Source organism: Chionomys nivalis, chromosome 19 (assembly GCF_950005125.1).
Source record: "Chionomys nivalis chromosome 19, mChiNiv1.1, whole genome shotgun sequence".
Lineage (NCBI taxonomy): Eukaryota > Metazoa > Chordata > Mammalia > Rodentia > Cricetidae > Chionomys > Chionomys nivalis.
Genome location: NC_080104.1, coordinates 6,614,533 through 6,634,551, shown reverse-complemented (window position 1 = coordinate 6,634,551; position 20,019 = coordinate 6,614,533). Strand labels below are relative to the sequence as shown.

Below are 20,019 nucleotides of genomic sequence, written 5' to 3'. Positions count from 1 at the left end.
TTGGATTTCAGATAAAGAATAAAGTTTCTTTAGTATATTTCACATATTGCCTGTTAAAAAAGTACTCATGGATTACATCAAACTTAATTGGACATTCTGTATGATGCAACAGTACATTAGGAGGATGCCCAGGAAGGTACAGTCAGTCTTTCTCCTCTGGATATGGTGACTTTACCTGGTGTGGTTATGTCGCTTTGACCCTAGGCAGAGCACAGAGAGAGTGGGGGTCCTTGAAGACACTAAAACAGTGGTTTTAAACGTCAGCCAAACATCTGCATGACCAGAAAACACAATGATTACCCCCGCCCAGGGCTCACCTTATAGATGAGGATTTCGTTCCTCTGCTGCCTGTGCTGTTCTACTGACTCCAGATAGCTGCGATGTGGACCAATGAATACAAATTCCTTTGGTCTCATGTGCAGCTCTTGCCCACTATAGTCACTACAATCACAGACCATAACTTCTTTCCTGTGTGGCTTCCAGCATTCTAAATAACAACAGTATCGTTGGAAAAATGCAAGGTTCAGCATTTACATGCTTTCTAGCTAGACCTCTTTAGAAGTTTTAATCTTAACTGTAGGTCAAAGCATTAGATGTGCTCATTTACTTGAGAGAAAAAGCTGCTGTGCCTGCCTTATCTCCTTCTGAAAGGAGCTCGGGGTCCTGCATGTGATAGTGGGACTGAGAAAGTCCCCAGTCTTGGGCATTTCAGCACTCGACTCCCAGTTGAAGGTGCTGTCTGGGGCGGTCTGGCATTGCTGAAGGAAGTATGCCATCACAGGCAGGCTTTGAGAGCTTAAGGCTTCTCCCTACTTAGAGTTTGCTTTTTCTGCTTTGTGCTTGAGGTTCGAGATGACAGACTCTTAGCCCCAATAGACCCCTCTTTCTGTAAACTGCCTTAGTCATGGTGTCTATCACAGCAAGAGAGGAGCAACTAATAAAGCAGGCAATGCCCTCAGGTAGAAATCTAATTCAGACCTTCATCAAGAATGTCAGCAGCCATATACGGCACAACCTTGTGATCCCACACTCAGGAGGTGGGGCAGGAAGAGCTCTGGTTTGACAAGAACATGGGCTATAGGAAATAAGATGCTAACAGCTTCAACGGCAGATACTGGTTGAAGTTAAGCTTTATATAAATGTTAACATCAACATCAGGTACCATGTTGATTTCATTCTTATTTTCTTCAATTTAATTAAAAATACCTCAATATTTTCAAAGACTATACATTTTTAAACCATGATGTTTGAATAAGAACTGCACATTCAGTATACAAATATGCTTAAAACCCAAAAGATTGCCTGGAACCAACTTATTACAATGTGAAGGTAAGCATTTGTCAGTATTGCTCACTGTATGAGGCCTCCTTTACTCTTTAGACTTGGTGGTAGTGGGTATATACGTGCTACATGAGCAGGTTAATGGCGAAATTTACAAGTTCTTTACTTGCTAAGGGAAATGAGGAAGGCTTTAGATAAATATTAAGAGCATTGTCCTTTCTGATGGGCCTTCAAGAACAGAAAGGTAATAAAGATCAACAGGTCAGAATGGTGACCCGGGTGACATCAGGTGCTGGTCTGAGAGGCTTGTTTTGTGCAAGGACAAGTGAGGCTGAATGTAGTTTATTTAATGAGATCAGGCCATTATTATGAAAAAATAAAAACCAGAAATATCAGAAATTTAAAAGTAGACTAACTAGTAAGAATATTAAGGGTGAAACTATGGGTAAACAATGTGAAAGGCAAGAAACAGTCTAGTCCTCCTGGGTTCAGGGATGGGGGAGGAGAGAGAAATGCCATCTCTTTTCGTATAAGGAGTGTGAAGTACTTCCTTGCTTGGAGGAAAAGATTCTCCCTTCAGGCCAATGTAGCGCCCAGGGTATGCTGGCGTTGTAGCTTGTCATGCATGGGCTGCCACCTGCCCTCCTGCCATGCTGCTGTGACACTTGTGAGTGTATGAATTTCTGACATGGGCATCATGGGGAGAGGAGGGACAACAGAGCTCAGCAGAAGAGAAGACATTTGAACTGAAATTCAGCTCAGTTATGAGAAACAGCCACAAAGGCTCCTTCTCCACCTGCCCTTGTGTTTGAGAGGCCTGAAGCTGCTGTAATGAGAGCAGGTATCTCATTCTTTTTGAGTGAAAGCTCTGTAGATTAATGTAAGTTCCTGGCAAAGTTAATGTGGGTGTTTTTGAAACATAAAAGATGAGCTTCAGGGACAGTTTTTTTTTTTTTTTTAATTTTTAATCACAGTTAGATACTAAGGGAAAAGAGGGAGACAGCTTACAGCCTCCACACTATGACTTTTGGCCTTGATTGACTTTCTTTTGCACAGGGTAGCTGAGAATTTTCTTTTCCTTCTATATCATGCACATGTACATTAAGGGAACAAGTAACTGTCCCTCTAAGGCAGTGCAGTTTGAAAGAACACATAAACATTAAGGTTCCAGAAAGGTCATTGAAAAGAAGCAGATGTTATCAACAACACATTTAATTTAGCATGGTTCAAACCCATAGGACTCCCTGGCTAGCTGCCAACACATTAAATTGTTTGATTTGAGCTCTCCCCAAGCCAATGTGTATGCCTCTTTGGCAAGATTCCTTGTGGGCACAACCTGGTATCTTTATATCTTACAGAGATGATGAAGAGGAAGATAAATGATGGAGGAAGAAGGCCTAGCAAGAGGAGGATGATCGTCCTTAAGGGTGCAATCCATTTCCTGTAATTCTGTGTTCACTGTGGTGAGTGTGTATGTGTGTGTGTGCTGGTATTAAATAAATTTATTGAGGCATTATGAAGTTAAAAAGCAAACCTTAAATCCCACTTCTAAAAGCAAAATTAAACTAGCTGCTGCGGTGTGGAGACAGCTCGTGACGATGCTCCGCTGCCACCCCATGTCTGTGCTGGAATTACACCAACGGGCTGAGACCGGAGACCGAGAGGAATTGATGCACGAGCATCTACGTCGACTCTCTCAGACCACAGCTGACTGGCAGACTCTCAGACATGGCAGAGACTCTGAACTAAGTTCAAACAACTAATTGAATGTCATGCTACAAATTCCTAAATTATCTTGACATAAGATTAAAATTCCTAGTAAGGCTTTTAAAAAGCTAAAAACAGTCATGGCCTCTAAATTAATTTGAATCTACTTATGTCAATGAACTACATTAAATAGGAAAGTACGGGTGTCCCAGGAAAGCCACTCTGCTCACGTTCTCTTCTAATTCACTGACCTAATTCAAAACCTGAAAATGGACCCCTAAAAGTCGACTGACCCCTAAAGCAAAAGTTCTCTTTCAAATTTAAATGCTTTCATGAAGGACAAGGTAAGCCATTCTGGCAATCCGCCAGTTTTTCACCAAGTTCCTGGCTGCCCATCATACCCAGGCTACTGCCCCCTACAGGCTGGTCACACAGTTACAGTTCTCTATGCTAGACATCCATCTTAACAGTGACCGGTTAGGGCTAACTGCAGAATTTAATTTTGGCCAACAGGAGGAGAAAGAAAAGCCTGCTGGGACCGCCCAAGTATGTACCGTGAGACAGTCCTGGATGCTAACACAGCAGTTAAGCATCTAATGCCTCTTGTGTTGATGAGATAACTTTATATAACTACTACTCCCCATTTACTACAAATATCCACAACAGACAGGTTTTACATTCCTTGTACAGATAAAATGTTCATAATTCCAATTCTAGATTATAGTCTGCAATGGATTAGACAACATTCAAACTGGCTCTAGTTCTAGAGGTTATTAAGAGTCTTCTTTTAAATCTGTCTTCCTGTGCCTGGCAACACTGCTTCTGTGCCATGACAAGACTACATTAACGAATTACCAAATGCTATAAAAATCAAATTCTGTCAGATTACCCAAGTGCAATAAGGGGATCATCAGCACACAGGGTGAGCTCTCCTCAGAGCTGCGCCATGCCCGCAGCTGTTGGGTTTACTAATCATCTCCCTGTGTAGTGCAGACATTCTGATTTCATGTGGTTTGTAGAGAACCCCGAACCATGGATACGTTTAGATCTTTGGAGACTGATATGTAATTATCACAAAACATGACAAAACACCTTGTAGTTCCTAAAGATTTTAAAAATTACTACTGGCTGATATGTCAATTTTAGGATTTTCCTTTTACTATTTTCTCTGTCTTTTACCTAAGCAAAGAAATTTTTAGGAAAAATGACAACAATTGCAGAATAGTGTTAAAAAAGCAAAAACTCATTTAACAGTCAAACAAATGACCAACAAAAAGATTTTTTAGTAAATACTGGATATCATTATGCAAAATAAGACAAAAAAATTAAAGTAAAAAAATTTGCATTTTTGTCTTCAAGACCACCACCAACAAAAACAACACAAATAACCAATTAAAAATCTAAATTTAATGAGGCAAGCCTTCTAGATACTTTAGGGAAAGGAGAAGAAAAATTCTCTTCAAAATAAATAACAATGTTGAAAACTATGCTAATATTTTTGTTTGTTTTTGATACAGATTTAGCCCATGTAGCTAGCTGTAGCCCAGGCTAGCCCCTGTCTCCAGAGTGCTTGGAGGAAGGCATCACCATCCTGGGCTACAGCAGCTACTACTGTTTTACTGCTTTCACATTTTAGTGAAAAGCGTAATGACGGAGAAGCATAATGATGGAGAAGCATAATGATATGATGCCCTTTTGTTATTTTTCTTTAGGAATAGTATCTTTGAACTTCAGAGCCTAGAATAAGGTCTTTTATAAGCATCTGCCAATCCTTGTTACTTCTTTAAAGATTTAGCTCAATTTTGTCCCCCCCTTTTTTTGAAAACCCATCAAAAGTATGAAAACAAATACAATGCACCCTATCCTAAAACAGACAGCCAGCAGAAAGGCTTTAAACGGTGCATACTTGGGATATGAAGTGTCTATACCAATTTCAAAAGCATTTTTCAAAATAGCATTAAAGCAGATTTTGCCACACTTATACTGGTCGCTACAACATGTTCATCTTTGGGCTATATCTGTCTTCTGCTTCTTTAGCCTTTTTCTAATTGATAACAATTTCTTTGTACCAGATCACTTTAAATGGAGTCTTGTAATCTGAAAGATAGTACATAGTTTAAAGTTATGGTGACCCAAAGTAAGGCTTGTCTTTGCTTTGATTCATGCCGGTTACTTGTATAAGGAACTAATAGTAATGAATTAAAGGAAACCTATCTTGAGATTTTGGAGGTCACAGAATATCCCTGTAATAAAACTGAGCTAGAAATGAAAGGAAAGGAGGCATGGTGATGGTAGGCAGTATGACTTAGGTGCTGGTGATGCTTTTTATGGCAGGGTAGCTTCCAGGGAGAAAGATGTCCAGTTATGGGCCCATGTAACGTCTAACTGTGCACTGTGTTCTTCTGAAATCTCAGAGGGTTAATCAATATAATCTCACTCTTCACTCATGATTCAGGTTTACATTTCTTGGGTTGATATCCCCTGCAGTTCATTGTGCCAAAAGAGATACACGTAGGGTTTTGCAGCGGCAATATATATCAAACACCTACACATTCAACACACTGGACAGAACTAGTTATCTAGCTGACAGGCCACAGGATATATATGGAATACTACTGTGGTAAGAACCGACAAAGAACACTGACTATAGCAAACAATACTAAGACTAATGGAGTGAAAACCCAGAGCCTTCTCTTTGAAGACTTCTAGCTCCATCTCCTCAAGGTAAGAGATATACTAAATTTGGAATGATTACCCACATGGTCATAGTTATGTATCTAATGTATGTATGGTGTTCACAGTTTACAACATGTCAATGTGGGGAATTAGGCCTATTTCTCAACTTCTCAATTTTATGTTATTTTATTACCTTCAGAATTAGTTGATTTTGTAGACCAATCCATATGCTACCAAATATAACACACAAGAAACAAGTCTCCATATGCTTGTCTTGTTTATGATGTTCATATTCTAGTCCTTCAAATACAGACCTGAACAGACGAATGCTCTGATTAACCATGGCAGTGTATTCTACTGTGTTGTAACTTTTGGTTACTATTTTAAATGTAGCTCACATACGTAGCTCTTGAAGAGTCAACTGCTGCTACAAGTTTGTTAGAAAAGCCCATTCTCACAACCTCTCTCTGCTCCCCACCCCTCACTTTTACCTCTAGCTTAAGTTGCTCAACTTCGCTTTCCTGGAGAGTATTCGCTACTGATTTCTCACTATGTGAGAATGAGACTTAGTTCTACTGGTCACTGCCAGCTTGCTCCTCTCTTTCTCTAGGTAAATATATTGTTCACAGACCCTATTTTCTCAATGGTTACAGCATAATTTGAACTAGATTAGCAGCTAATAGATTTACTTTATAAAATAGATATGCGCCGGGCGGTGGTGGCGCACGCCTTTAATCCCAGCAGGCGGATCTCTGTGAGTTCGAGGCCAGCCTGGTCTACAAGAGCTAGTTCCAGGACATGAACCAAAAATAGCCACGGAGAAACCCTGTCTCGAAAAATAAAAAATAAAATAAAAAAAAAAAGATATGCATGTGGCAGCCAGAAACAGTGAGAATATGAAAAAAGGGGACAGGGGACAAGATATATCTTTCAAAGGTGTGCCCCCAGTGATTTATTTCCTACAACCTGGCACCACTTCCTTTAGTCCATTCAGGTATAAACACATATAGATTGATGCATTGACAAAGTTGGCACCCTGCTGATGCAATAACCTTTCTTCAAGCCTTCAAGATCTGCACCATTAGGGGACATTTCAGATTTAAACCATAATAGTGGTTTAGCTGGGTCTTTGGGTAGGAAGTGAATTCATCCCACAGCACTGAAGACAATGGTCTACTGTCTGGCTTTGGTGTTGCTATAGATAAAACCTTTTTTTTTCCCACTCAATACTTTAAGTCCCTAAGATGTCTTTTGTTCTCTTGTGAAGTTTTTCAGTACTGGATATGAGTGTTTTTTTTTTTTTTACTTGTATATGTATGATATTAAATCTCAAGATTCCGGTTTAAAATAGTGGAAACACACCTTGAATTGTGTGTCTGTGAAGTCCACAGGATGATGCAGGGTGTCATGTATTTTTTTCCCTCTTTAGGATGAGGTCTTTTACTGGTTTACCCGGCCTTCACTGTCATCTTTTTGTTTGTTGTTTCTTTTTTAAAGCATGTATTTTGGGATGGGATTCATGGCTTCCTGTTTCCAAGACAAGCATTTTACCAGCCAGCACCTCCTGCCCTGAACTGTATGTGCAGTCGCACCCTCTTTTGTTGTCCCATCTTTTTCTGGGTTCAGCTATGTTATACTTTTTCTTATTCTTCCAGTAAGTTGTAAAGTTTGGATATTATATTTTCGTATTCATGTTTTTATTCTGTGAAAGAATTACAGTCAACCCTCCATAGTTATAGGTTCTGTATACCAACTGTCACTTGAAAATATTTTTTAAAAAGTACATGTACTGAACACGTGGGACACAGCACCCCACTCCTTTTCTCCTCAGACACGTAGACTTTTAGCTTACTATCTTTTAAACAGTATGCACTTCACATAGCAATTAAATGACTAAGGGATGATTTAACTTACATGGAAAAAGGTGCATACCCAAACATGATATAATTTTATCTAGTGATTTGGACATTCACAGACTTCAGTACCAGGAGGGGATCCTAGATATAATTCTCCATGAATACTGAAAGACGAACGTATACATACATGTTACTTTCTGAGGTTGTCTTGCCATGCATATTTTATCTTATTTTAGTTGTCTTTTTTTCTTTTTTTTTGATCACCACATTGCATGATTCTTGGCTGTCTTGATATAGAAAGCTATGAACTGAAGAGGCACAAGCAAGCCCTGTTTGGATGGTACCTATTGATGGCTAGGCCCACTGTCACATGACCTGGTTTCTTCTTTGAAGAATTCCTAAGGGAAGAATGTTTGTGGGGTGTGTGTGTTCACATGTTCTATGCTGATACTTTGGGATACAAGGGGAGGAGGACGGGGCTGGAGTTCCTCTATTTAGTGTCTAATACAATAATCACCCACTGTCCACAGCATAGCCCCATATGGAATGTGTCTGATGTCTCTCGGTCTAGTGATCTTACTTTACTCTTTCCAGAGAACTAAAGCTCCAGTCTTCTGCTCGATGGGAAAAAAAATCTCTTCTATGTGCATCACTGGCAACAGTGACAGCTTTGTTCTGCCTTCCATCTTCATCGCCAACGCCTCAGGTCCCAGATGAATTTATACCTAAAGCCAGAGCTTCTTGGGTTTTCTACTGACGATTGAGGATTCAGCTTTCTTACACTGTTCAGTTACCCTTTGCCATATGCTTCCCGATAAACAGACTTTACTGCTTGTGTTGTCTGTCCTGGTTTCTTATTTTGAAGTTTGTTGCTAATTGCAGAGGAATTTTAGGAGGTGGCAGAGGTGAGCAGTCGCAGACACACTGTCTTCATCGTAAGGCCCACCATGTTGACACTGCAGACCACAGCTGTGACAGAGCACAGGTGAACACTTTCCCTCAGAGAACAAGGCACACCTATGAGCTGCACAATGATATTTCAGTCAGCGACGGACCAATAGCTAACTATGGAACTGTGAGACTTAGTCACTGAAAAACCTCATAGCCATCTTGGTCTAAATTCAGAACCATGTAGAGAACAGAAGTATTCTGCACTTCTCAGAATGTAGCCCCAAAACTGAGTGAAGGACACTGCTTGGTTTGCAGATGAGGTGGCTGAGACACTATGAAGTGAAATGGCTTACCAAGGAAGGGTATCCAAAGCTTCATCTTTCACATATCTTGACCATTCATCTCTCTAGGGGGTTAGTAGTTGTTATTTTCCAGCTATAGATAGATTCTGATATTGTTTCCTCTTTTGGGGGGCAAGTGAGTTCTTCATATTAGGTTAAGTGTTGAAGTAGCCATAAAATGTAGCTAAATTTCTTATAAAACTGCTTGTAAAGACCCAATACCAAGTGGTCAGCCCTCAAAACATACACACAGTAACAAGAAACAACATACAGACTGAGCAGGTTGTATGTATGTATATAGGAATGTATGTATGTATGTATGTATGCATGCATGTAGCAGCTTTTAATGAAAAAACAGGCATAAATTTGAAAACGAGCAAGGAGAGGTATGTGGGAAGGTTTGGAGGGAGGACAGAGAAGGGGAATGATGTCATTATATCATAATCACAGAAATAAGGATAATAAAACATTAAAATTAGACCATGAAAGTAGTTGATACAATCTGAATATACAGCTGTGCACGGATTATATACGAAGGGTTTATACAGAGACTATGAAAGTAACGTAATAGAGGGGCTAGAGAAATGGCTCAGTGGCTAAGAGCACTGGCTGCTGCTCTTGCAGAGGACTTAGGTTTGGTTTTGTACCTACACAGTATAACTTTAGTTCCAGGGGATCTGGCAGACCTCTGTGGGTACCAGGCATATCTATAACGATCATATATGCAGTACAAGCAAAACCTCAAACACATGAAATAAATATAAATCAATCTTTAAAACCAAACAATCAACAAAAAACCTCACCATAATAGAAATGTGATTCATATAGTTTTTAAAAACAAAAAGCAAAATTATTTTACTTTTGAGGCTACTACTTTCTTTATTTATTTTGGTATTCTGAGACAGGGTTTCTCTGTAGCTTTGAAGCCTGTGCTGGAATTCACTCTGTAGACCAGGTTGGCCTTTAACTCATAGAGATCTACCTGGATTAAAGGTGTGCACCACTACTGCCTGGCTCAGGTTAGTATTTTAAAATAGAAAGATTATTGTTTTGTTTTTCCCAGTGTCATAATCTCTCACCAACAAATTGTTGTTTATTAAAATCTAGAAGGCAGTTGGACAGGGGCCATACAGAGAGCTGATGGAGACTGGTGAGGGTGGACGGCACTGTGTCCATTCACAGTCCTCTTTCTTTTGTAGGTGCTACTCACCAGTAAGCCATCTGACCTCTAACTCGGCCTCAGGGTCTGCCTCCTGAACCACAGAGCCCATAATAAGCAATGGCGGGACTATGTTCTGAAATATGACATACTTTGATAAGAGGACAGAAGAAGGATTTAGAAAAATACTCCATTTATTTTGAACAAATGTTTCTGTTTTCCCTGCTATCAGAGATCACAGTCTTAAAGTATTATCTAAATTATAATGATAGCACTAACATACTCATGAAAAAATAGTTTGTTCAAGTCCATAGACGTGTAAGGAGTTTTACGTAACTGGGCATAAGCGGAATTTCCCTATGTGTACCACTCTAGGATAAAATGAAAGATGGAAAGTGAGCTGCTCTTAAATACTTACAGATTCTTTTCTCCCTATAGTTTTGCTGTGTGAGCGGGAGCGTGCGATGCTGCTAAAAAAGGAATCCTTTTTAGAAGCTGATGAAGGTGGGGAGCCAGAGGACTCTCTTCCCCCAGGCAAACTCTCGACGCTTGAGGTTGGACTGATGATCTTAGAATTTTGCCCTGTAAGAAAAATTAAGCAGCACTCATTAAGCACCAGACCGTCACGAAGCCACCAAGCACACTGGGTCTAATAAATGGTAATGAGCAACGAAGCCGCTGTTTGCCAACACTAACATGAAGATGCTACTTTTTTTAAAAAATGAATTACCAGTTCAGTTTTCAAATATGTTATGCGTCGACATAGTCCATGCATATTTTAAACAACATAAAAAGAACCTGATTCCCTGAGATGAAGTTAAATAGCTGAGTCCTCTGTCAGCAGCTGGGTGACTCCTTACCTGAGAAAGCAGAGGTGACTGAGCTATGCATGAATATGATTCAAAACTAATTAGCAAAAGAGTTCAAAGAGCTTTCTTCTTTTCCCTAATTGTAGAGCAGCCCCTAGCCCACTGTAGAGCCTCCATGCCTCTCCCTGGGCTTGTGCCCTGACTGCAATGGTGGCATCTGGGATGCTCACCAAGTATAAGGTCCATGATTAATAGATGCTCCCTACAGAGGCATCTTCTCCCTTGGGTCACTGTGTCACAGCAGGACCAGTAGTTATCTGCCAGTCTCCTGTCCCCGGGTTATTCGGGATCTGCTCAGGTTTCGAGCGGAGTGCCTGCTCTTCCTGAGGCGGTTCCCTTCCTGTGGTGCCTGGCAGCAGAGCTCCGCCCCCCCCAGGTCCTCTCACAGGAAGCCCTGGAACTCCTGTAAGGTCTGCAGTGGTCTTTAACACCACCCTTTAAACCCATTCCTTCTTCTTTTTGCAGGAGTTTTCCCAATAAAACTATTTTGTTTCTAATTCCACCTCAACAACAGTCTTTAATGATTGTCGCTGTAATTTCAAACTGAGTACAAGGTTCTCTGAACTAGAAAAGGGCAGGGAATACAGATTCCATGGTCCTAGAAGCATCCTGTGCTGACTTCAGGCCTACAACAGGAACATTCTGCTTTCCCTTATCCTGGCCTTCCCGCCTTTTCTCCTACCACCTTCCAGGGCTCCAGGCTTTAACTTCACTGGATTATTTGTTTATGGCAATAACCCATAACTAGGATCTCTCCAGACCGAAAAGATCCCGGGACGCATTTAGAAATTTTCTTGTTAAAATCATATCCTTTCCTCCTTTCCCTTCTCTCTTCTCCTGAGTCAGGGTTTCCCTATTTGGTCCAGGCTATACTTAAAGTCAATCTGTAACCCAGTCTAGCCTCAAGCTTGTAAGCCAGAACGTTCACATCCCAAGCATACACCAGCATGCAGGGAATCAGGGAGCTGGCCTGGCCTGGCTGCTTTTGAGAGGCATGTGTCAGAGTTTTCATGTGGCTCCCAGGGCACCCCCTCAGGCAGTGAAGCATTCAGGCTATCTCTCGATTCTCTATATTTCCTAGACACTAAGCAGGTATATAGAAACTTGGCAGGACTATTTGCCTTAGACATTAGTCCTGCATACCCCGCATGGCTAGCAAACATCACTGTATCCTGGCACCTACCACTGTATTGATGCTGATAATAACCACTAAATTCTGTTTCTGATAAGGGTATAAAATGTCTGATTGCTTACAATAAACTTGTCAGAGCCTCAGTCTTACTGTGGCTCCTCCATCCTATGTGTGGTCAAGATTTATTTCTCACTGGCCATATCAGGTACCTTGGCCTGGTAAGTCAGCCTCACAAAAATCTGACCTACAACAAGCTGTACTTTTTGATCAGTCTCTGACTTTCTGGCTGATCTTTCTGCCACCATCTATTTCCATCTGACTGACGCCTCGGGCAGTTGTAATGTTTAATGACTGTCAGCAGTTATCTTCCACAGACACCTTGTGACAGTCTCTCAAACAAAGAGAAGCCCCATGAACACGGCCTTTCTGAGGTGTTGCTTATAGATTACAAAGTGAGAGCTTGCTGGGACCCTGACTTTTAGGATACTCCGCACCCATTCTGTACCTGTAAGGCTGTGAGGGTGCGGGTTGTCAAAGCTACTACAGAGGGGTGGAAACAAAGTAAAGCCAGCCACAGAGACCAGTGCTAGGACACTTGGCATTTTCTGTTTTTCCTTGAAAATCTTTAACCTTTGCTTAAATTCCAGGGATCCGTAAGTTATGACTTGTTGGGGCCATAGCTTCTGCTGGTTTCAGTGTCCTAAAAACTTTCCTCTGTGGTCTGCTTCTGGGCTTAACTTGTCTTGAAAAGCTGCCTGTCTTATAATAAAGACCACCTTACTATTTTTAGAGCTCGGAGAAAAAAGATTGTAAGTACCACTGACAATATTTTTGTTTCACTTAACTATGTGGCAAAACATTTCATTCTTTTAGTTCCTACAAAATGGTTTCCTGTAGCTCGTTGAACACATTTAATATATTAAAAGTCTGATGAAGACGTTTCTTTAGAGAGTCTTTTGACTGCTTTTACCCACTTTTGAGCACAGTTGATTTTTCTTCTAATTCTTGGACTTTATAAACATAATTCTAATCACTACTTACAGAAGCTGTTATTTGTATAAAGTAGATTTATATGAATCTAACACTAAATATATGTGAGGTGACTTAAGTCCCTGTTCACTCATATTTGTCCCTGTGGAGATGAGCTGTGCTTTATGTCACCAAGATGAAGGTGGGTCTGCTGGCAGACCTGATGCCTTATCTGTGCCAATATCTACTTTGCCATTCCATATGATCCTTTCGAACAATTCTCCTGTAAAACTTTAAAAATAAACAAACAAATAACCATCAAAACCCCACCTATTTCTATCTCCTGTTTTATGATTGAGAAATGTGTTGGTTCTTGATGGTCATCTTATAAATAGACCTTATCCATGTTCTTCTGAGCTCTCTATGGGGCCTCCAGGGAAGGACAGGTCTTATTCTTATCTGGCCTGTTAAACTATTTTCAATCTCCATGCCAGAATGCTTCTTTAGTTCTGGGAAATGTTCTTTACCTTTCCTTTGGTTAGTATCTCTAGTTATGTTATCTTGTCTCTCAAAACTTGACATTATAGTTCAAATTCATAGTTAATCTAAATTCCAGATAAAATAATTTAAATTTTATGATATCCTTAGAACAGGCTAGTATTTGTGGAAGAGTTGTGAGCAGTTTGTTTACCATGTTTTGTAAAATGTTAGTTGTCTTGGATATTTTCAGAAGAGGGCACACGGTATGCCTTACATAACCATGTGTGTTTAGTCCATTCAGAAGAAATGGGTGACATATAAGTAAAATTTTATTATAATCTAGTGGGACTTTGTTCCATTTCAAAGAAATTACAACAATATCAAAGAACAAAATCTTATTAAGCAGGCCCATTTTGTATTAATCACTGTTTCCATGTTTAAATGATAATAAACTAAGAAATCTTTTGATTCTAGATTTCGAGTATGTAAGAGTACTGTGCATTCTCCTCTTAATTTTTCTACACTCATACCTCTCAAGTTAGCCTACCTAAGTAATAAGATGTCAGGAGGAGGAACAAGGTATTGAACAGACCTGTGAATATAACTGGACCATGGTACATATGATTATATCCTACAGATATTGCAAATATAACTGGACACAAAAACTCTAAATAAAATGTTTCTTCCTCCTAACTCTGCAAATTAGCTTGACACTATTTTTGTTATTTTGGAAATGCCAACATTTAGACCTTAAGAAAGCAGTTACTGCACTGCCTTCTGTCTGGAGATCTCCAGAAAATGTTTCTGCACCAGCAGTCCTGCCTTGGGTGGAAGAGTTTTTAGAAAGAACAGCTGTCACTGGTATGGAATGCTGGTGTAAACGCCTGGTCCTCAGTCAGCCAAGGGCTAGGTATTTTCAGCATGTTTGTGACCTATAAGCTACATGGTGGTTCCATAGCTGTATGGACCAGGTGTACTACATTAGACAGGAAGCACATTGTTGTGCTGCCCTGAAATTTAATCTACATTCCTCTTATCAAGTTGGATCCCCTGACGTGGGCTGTGCCTGTATAGGAGAAGTGTTTCGTTCTAACATCACACAAAGGTATTACTGGATCAAACACAGCTATGTCTGGAGATTTTCTATCCTTTCTTCAATCTCTACCTATCTAACATACAAAGCAAATGGCTGCATCCCTTGGACTCAGGTCAATGGAAGCTATTTGTCAAGAATCTCTCAGGAGCCTTGGCTTGCAAATGCCTTTGAAGGAAGGATAAAACATGAAAAAATAGTTTATCTTAAGCTGATGCTATGTCTTATGGATAACACTGTCCCTGAGACATCACACTGATACTAACACATAATATAAAACATTCCAACTTTTGAATCTCACCTTCTTTTAAAATTCAAATACTTTAAATGTTCACTCTCTTTAAAACATCCAAAGTCTCTTTCAAAGCTCCAAGTCTCTCTAAAAATTACAAAAAGCCTCTCAGGGCCTCTATAAAATATAAGAAAGCATTGATATATTTCTTACCCCAAGAGGAAAGAACCAGGAAACAGTCACAATTAAAACGAAGCAAAACTAAACTCCAATTGTGAAATGACGGATGCCTGACACTCATTATCTTTTGGGTACCAAAGACCTAGGCAGCTCCACCTCTCTGGCTCTGCCACCCCACAACACATGTACCTTGCCTTGTAGACTCAGGCTGGCTCCACTCCACATCTTGGTGGTTGTTCCGGAGTACTGGTACATCAAATTGCTGGAGTCTCCACTGCAACTGGGTTGCACCTTCACCACCAATAGCCTCTCCTGGGCTCTTTTTCTTTTTATGGACTTTCTCTAGACAAGGTGCCAAACCTCAACCTCTTTCCACTACCGCTTTAGTTCTGGAGCTTCTAATTGCAATAGAGGCTGCTCGTTCCCCAGTGCTCAACCCCAACTGCTCTCCATGACTCCTTTTTACCTTCAGAATCAGAATTGCCTGGGAGTCTCTTGCATAAGTACCTAGTCTAGCTGCTAGCCCAAGGTACAGTCTTAGCCTGCTCTAGACTAAAACTTTCTGCTGACCCCAAGGAAACACTTCCCAGATAGTTTTCCTCAGTAATTCCGGTCTCATCTTAAGCACAGGTGTTTGACTCTTCAGCCTCATCTGACAAGTATACACTGCACCATTTCATTTTAGTGGTTCTGGTCTCTTCTCAATCGTAACTATTCTTCAGCTCCAGGGGCCCAGTACTGGGAACACCCTGTCTTTCTAGTTCAGTTCCAAAGTCCTTCCAAAATCCTCCCCAGAACACAGTTAGGGTTAACAAAGCAATATCTGAACCTGGTACCAATTTCTGTCTTGATTTGTGTTTCTATTACTGTAATAAAATGTCATGACCAAAAGCAACTTGAGGAGGAAGAAAGGGCTTACAACTCATACTCCATAACTGACAAGAGTTAGGAATCTGGAGGCAGGAACTGCAGTAGAAGCCATGGAGGAGTGCTGCTTACTGACTTGCTCTGTATTGCTATTGCTTGCTCAGCCTGCTTTCTTATATAACTCAGGACTGCCTGCCTAAGGATGGCAGTGCACTCCCAGCATGGGTGAGCCTATCTATATCAAATATCAATCAAGAAAATGGACTAAAAGTTGCCTACAGGCAGCTGTTGGAAGCATTTTCTCATATAAAAAGGTTCCTTTTCTCATGTAACTTTTTGTCAAGTTGACAAAACACCTCAAATCAAAAAAAAAAAATCAAACAACCAAGCAAAAACTCTGAACGAGACACTCATTTATTTCTGGAACAAGTATGTCATAAAATCACATTTTTAAGCTAAGACATTTGGTTGTTTTATAACAATTATGCTGAACACAGTGGAGCTGGTTGTCGACCTCAAGCTCATCACTCATCACTCCCAACAGTAGCTAGAGTAGTTGATACAGCACCTTGTTTTAAAGTCTTATCTCTTCTGTTGCTATCTTTACTGGGTTCTACTCCCATTGACTTGGCCTCCTTCTTCCTGCCCTATTAAATTTCTGCTTGCCACCCGCCCTTGGACATTTCAGTTATCATTTCATTTTGGTGGTCCCCAAGTGAAGTCATCCACAAACAAGTGAGCTCTTATCAAATTAATGTGACTCCCATCTTCCTCCCCAACTTTCCCCTAGAAGCAACCATATGAAACCTAATGAAGGCTGCTCCGGGGGAGATGAGATGGCAGCAGGGTTGGCAGAAGAAAGTGGAGGGCTTTTCCCATGCTGCATTTAATACCTTTGACTAACTGGAACTGCTGAATGTCACATGTGTTTTGGTTTGACCTTAGGACTATGAACAGTGGCTACCTAGCCAGGAGATTTTCTCCTTTTAAATTTAAAAATAACCTAATAAGTACTGTAATAATATCTCCTTGGGTGTTATGTATATGTAGATGTCAATATATAAGGCATAAATATACACAGAAATAAAAACTTTAAAGATGTTTATGGTAATGAAAAATCTAAACCAATTTAAAAGAAATGTATGTAATTAAATGGTGTGGGGTGCCCTTTTGTATGCTGTGAATATTATTACCATGGGTCAATAAGGAAGCTGATTTGGCCAACAGCCAGGCAGAATACAGCTAGGCGGAAAATCCAAGTGGAGAGTACAGGGAGAAAAAGGGCAGAGTCAGGGAGTGAGGAGCCTCCGGAGAAGCAAGATATGAGGTAACAAGTCACGAGACTTGTGGTAAAATACAGAAGAACAGAAATGGGTTAATTTAAGTTGTAAGAGCTAGTTAATAATAAGCCTAAGGTAATAGGCCAAACAGTTTGTAATTAATATCAAGCCTCAGAGTGGTTATTTGAAAACTGGCAGGTGGAAGAGAAACCTCCAGTCACAATTAAATCTTCCAAAAACAAATTTTGCAGTAGTAAGTGTTGGTTTTTCTTACTGCAATTTATAATGCAAAATATAAAAGAAAGTTTTCTAATAATTTTCTAAACATTATTTATTGCTTTAAATCATGAACCCATTTATATATTCCTATTTTTCTTTTAAAAAACCACATAACTACTATACTACTATATGAAGTCAATGATCATTGAAAGTTTGAAATTCATTTCTTCATTTTCTTTATTACTTTGCTGCTTTTCAGCATGGACAGACATTGTCGAGTCTTCTGCTCACACTGTTCAGGAAATATGTTAGGAAAATACAAGTTACTTATCCAGTTCAGGAGACGCAGGGGTCACTTCCTTGTGTTGCCCTCCCAAGGTTCACCACCACTGGTTCAGAACCCATGTGTCACCAGCTGGAACCTTCCATCAGACTGGCACACTTTCTGTCAAGAGTGTGGTGGCAAAGGGAACTCTGTACACGCTCAGAAAAAGGGCTAGTTCCCAACTGAATTGGCTTGACTGACCATTTAAGCAAAGGTGATATCCACAAAGCTGGTGATATTGCGGGAAACCAAAGGACCAACAGAAACAGCATGGCACAGAGCAGGCACTTAACCAATACTCGTTGGATAAACGTGAATAAGTATCACTGAATACAGAATCTCAGTAAAAGAAAAAGGAATGATGGATAGTATTTTAATACAAATATAATTTCTTTATTGTATGAATATTTTGAAGTAAGCAAAACATGGTATGAGTTTTAATTAATACTGTATTATTTCCGTGTTTTTGCATTGAATTTGTGAAGGACTCTTTAAGTCAAAATTTCTCTTTATTTCAACAAAAAGGTGCAAAGTAAAAAAAGATCAGTGGATCAATCTTAGACATTTATGCTTAAAATCTCAAAGTGCTGAAAAATGAATTACCTTTTTGTATTTCTTAAATCAAATACATGGCTAAGATTACAGTGTTCACTCTGACTGCAAACCACTATCACTCCCTCATTATGGTGGCTGGCTACACTGGTTAAAATGGACAACAGAGCTGGGCGGTGGTGGCGCACGCCTTTAATCCCAGCACTCGGGAGGCAGAGGCAGGCGGATCTCTGTGAGTTCGAGACCAGCCTGGTCTACAAGAGCTAGTTCCAGGACAGGCTCCAAAACCACAGAGAAACCCTGTCTCGAAAAACCAAAAAAAAAAAATGGACAACAGAAGTTTTAATATTATTTCAATATCTAATACTTATTTCAAAAACATGTTGTAAAAAAGGCTGGTTATAATTTTTAGGTATATTATATGGGTAATCAGCATTAGAAACAAATCTTAGAACAAATTTGTCAAATATTGTCACAGAGAACCTATTCAATAACAAAAATCATTCTATGCAGCTAGCCTACAAAGCATAATGGCAAAAAGGACTTCAAACATATGTTGAATCGTATTTTGCAAACAAAAAATCAAAAGAAAACTCACATCAGAGCTGGATGCCACTAAGGTAGGCCCTGAGAGGGACTTTTGTTTTACACAACAGTGCCACTCAGTGGCCAAACTATGGCAGCAGAATGCAGGGTAAGGCCAGAAACATGGGTTTTGGGAGAGGGCTGTGACAATAAAGGTAGTCTGGGTAGGGTGGTGTAGCAGGTGCCAACAAATGAGAGGGAGAGGGAGAAAGACAGGGAAAAGGAGGAAGGAGGAAGAGAAGGCAGGTTGTGGCAACTGTACCTTGGAGGTCAGTTAGAGCCTGGACAGGAACAGAGAGCGGAACACTGCTTCCTGTAACTACGTCGCCTAGATTTCATAAGAGAAAATAATTACATGTCATAAGAGGAAAATAAAGAATCTTTTGTTTTTCACACTAAATGTTATAATAAATTTACAATGAAGTTACTAAAAATACAGAACAGGAAATACAGTGAAAGTTCAGGAAACAAGAAGTATTTTAAAGTAGATAATGTTGCTAACATGGTGTTTCCCTATGAAGATTCTCTCCTGTTTGGGCTAAAGGGAAAACACACAAGCTCCAGCTACACTAGGACAGGAAACTGCAATGATCAGAAGATTTCTGAACAGATTTTATGATATGACAAATGTGAGTGTGATTCTTTAAAACATATCTTTAAAAAGACTTATTCAAATGGAATTATACATCATTTATTAAAAGGTATTCTTTTGAAACTGATTTCTTTCTACATCAGGAAATACTTTAAGCTGAACTTTGAAGCAAATTCCTAAGATTTACACAAGCTCTAATTTCATGTTACCCAGGGAAAAGATTTCCAAACTTACCACATGCATTTACAAATGTATCTGTGAACTGCATAGCTTTAACTTAACATCCTTTTATAGGCAATATTTCATTACAAATTAGAACCACAGTAAATGCTCAAATCAAAAAGGAAGAGTTATAAACACAGAAAGGAAGCAGAGGGGGTGGGGAGAGCACATTTTAGCGACCATACAAGGAAAAAAAGGGGCATGAAAGGAGGTGCCACCAAGAGTGGAGGCACACAGACACTGGATTTTGAGATTTTTTTTCTGTTTCTTTCTGGGGTAGCAGTGTTCAACAAAGAGCATCTTCAGAATAACGCCCTGGAGGCAGCAGTGTCTTAAGGTTATTTGGAGCTACCTAAGTAAAAGGATTCAAGTTTTTTGAAAGGCACCACTAGATATCCCAGGTATGATCTTTAGTTTTTCTATTTCACACACACACACACACACACACACACACACACACACACTACTAATATATATAAATTTACTAATATATAAAATTACTAATTAATAT

General features: G+C 39.8%; 1 protein-coding gene across 1 annotated transcript in view; it reads right to left on the bottom strand.

Annotated features, from left to right (window-relative positions):
• Positions 1–20,019, bottom strand: part of Tbc1d5 (TBC1 domain family member 5) — a 446,307-nt gene that overhangs the window by 33,457 nt on the left and 392,831 nt on the right. Inside the window, exons 18-19 of the mRNA XM_057794493.1 lie at positions 18,957–19,022; positions 10,330–10,493 (exon numbers count right to left, since the gene is read on the bottom strand). Of these exons, the coding sequence (XP_057650476.1) occupies positions 10,330–10,493; positions 18,957–19,022 (230 nt within the window). The remainder of the gene's footprint in view (positions 1–10,329; positions 10,494–18,956; positions 19,023–20,019) is intronic.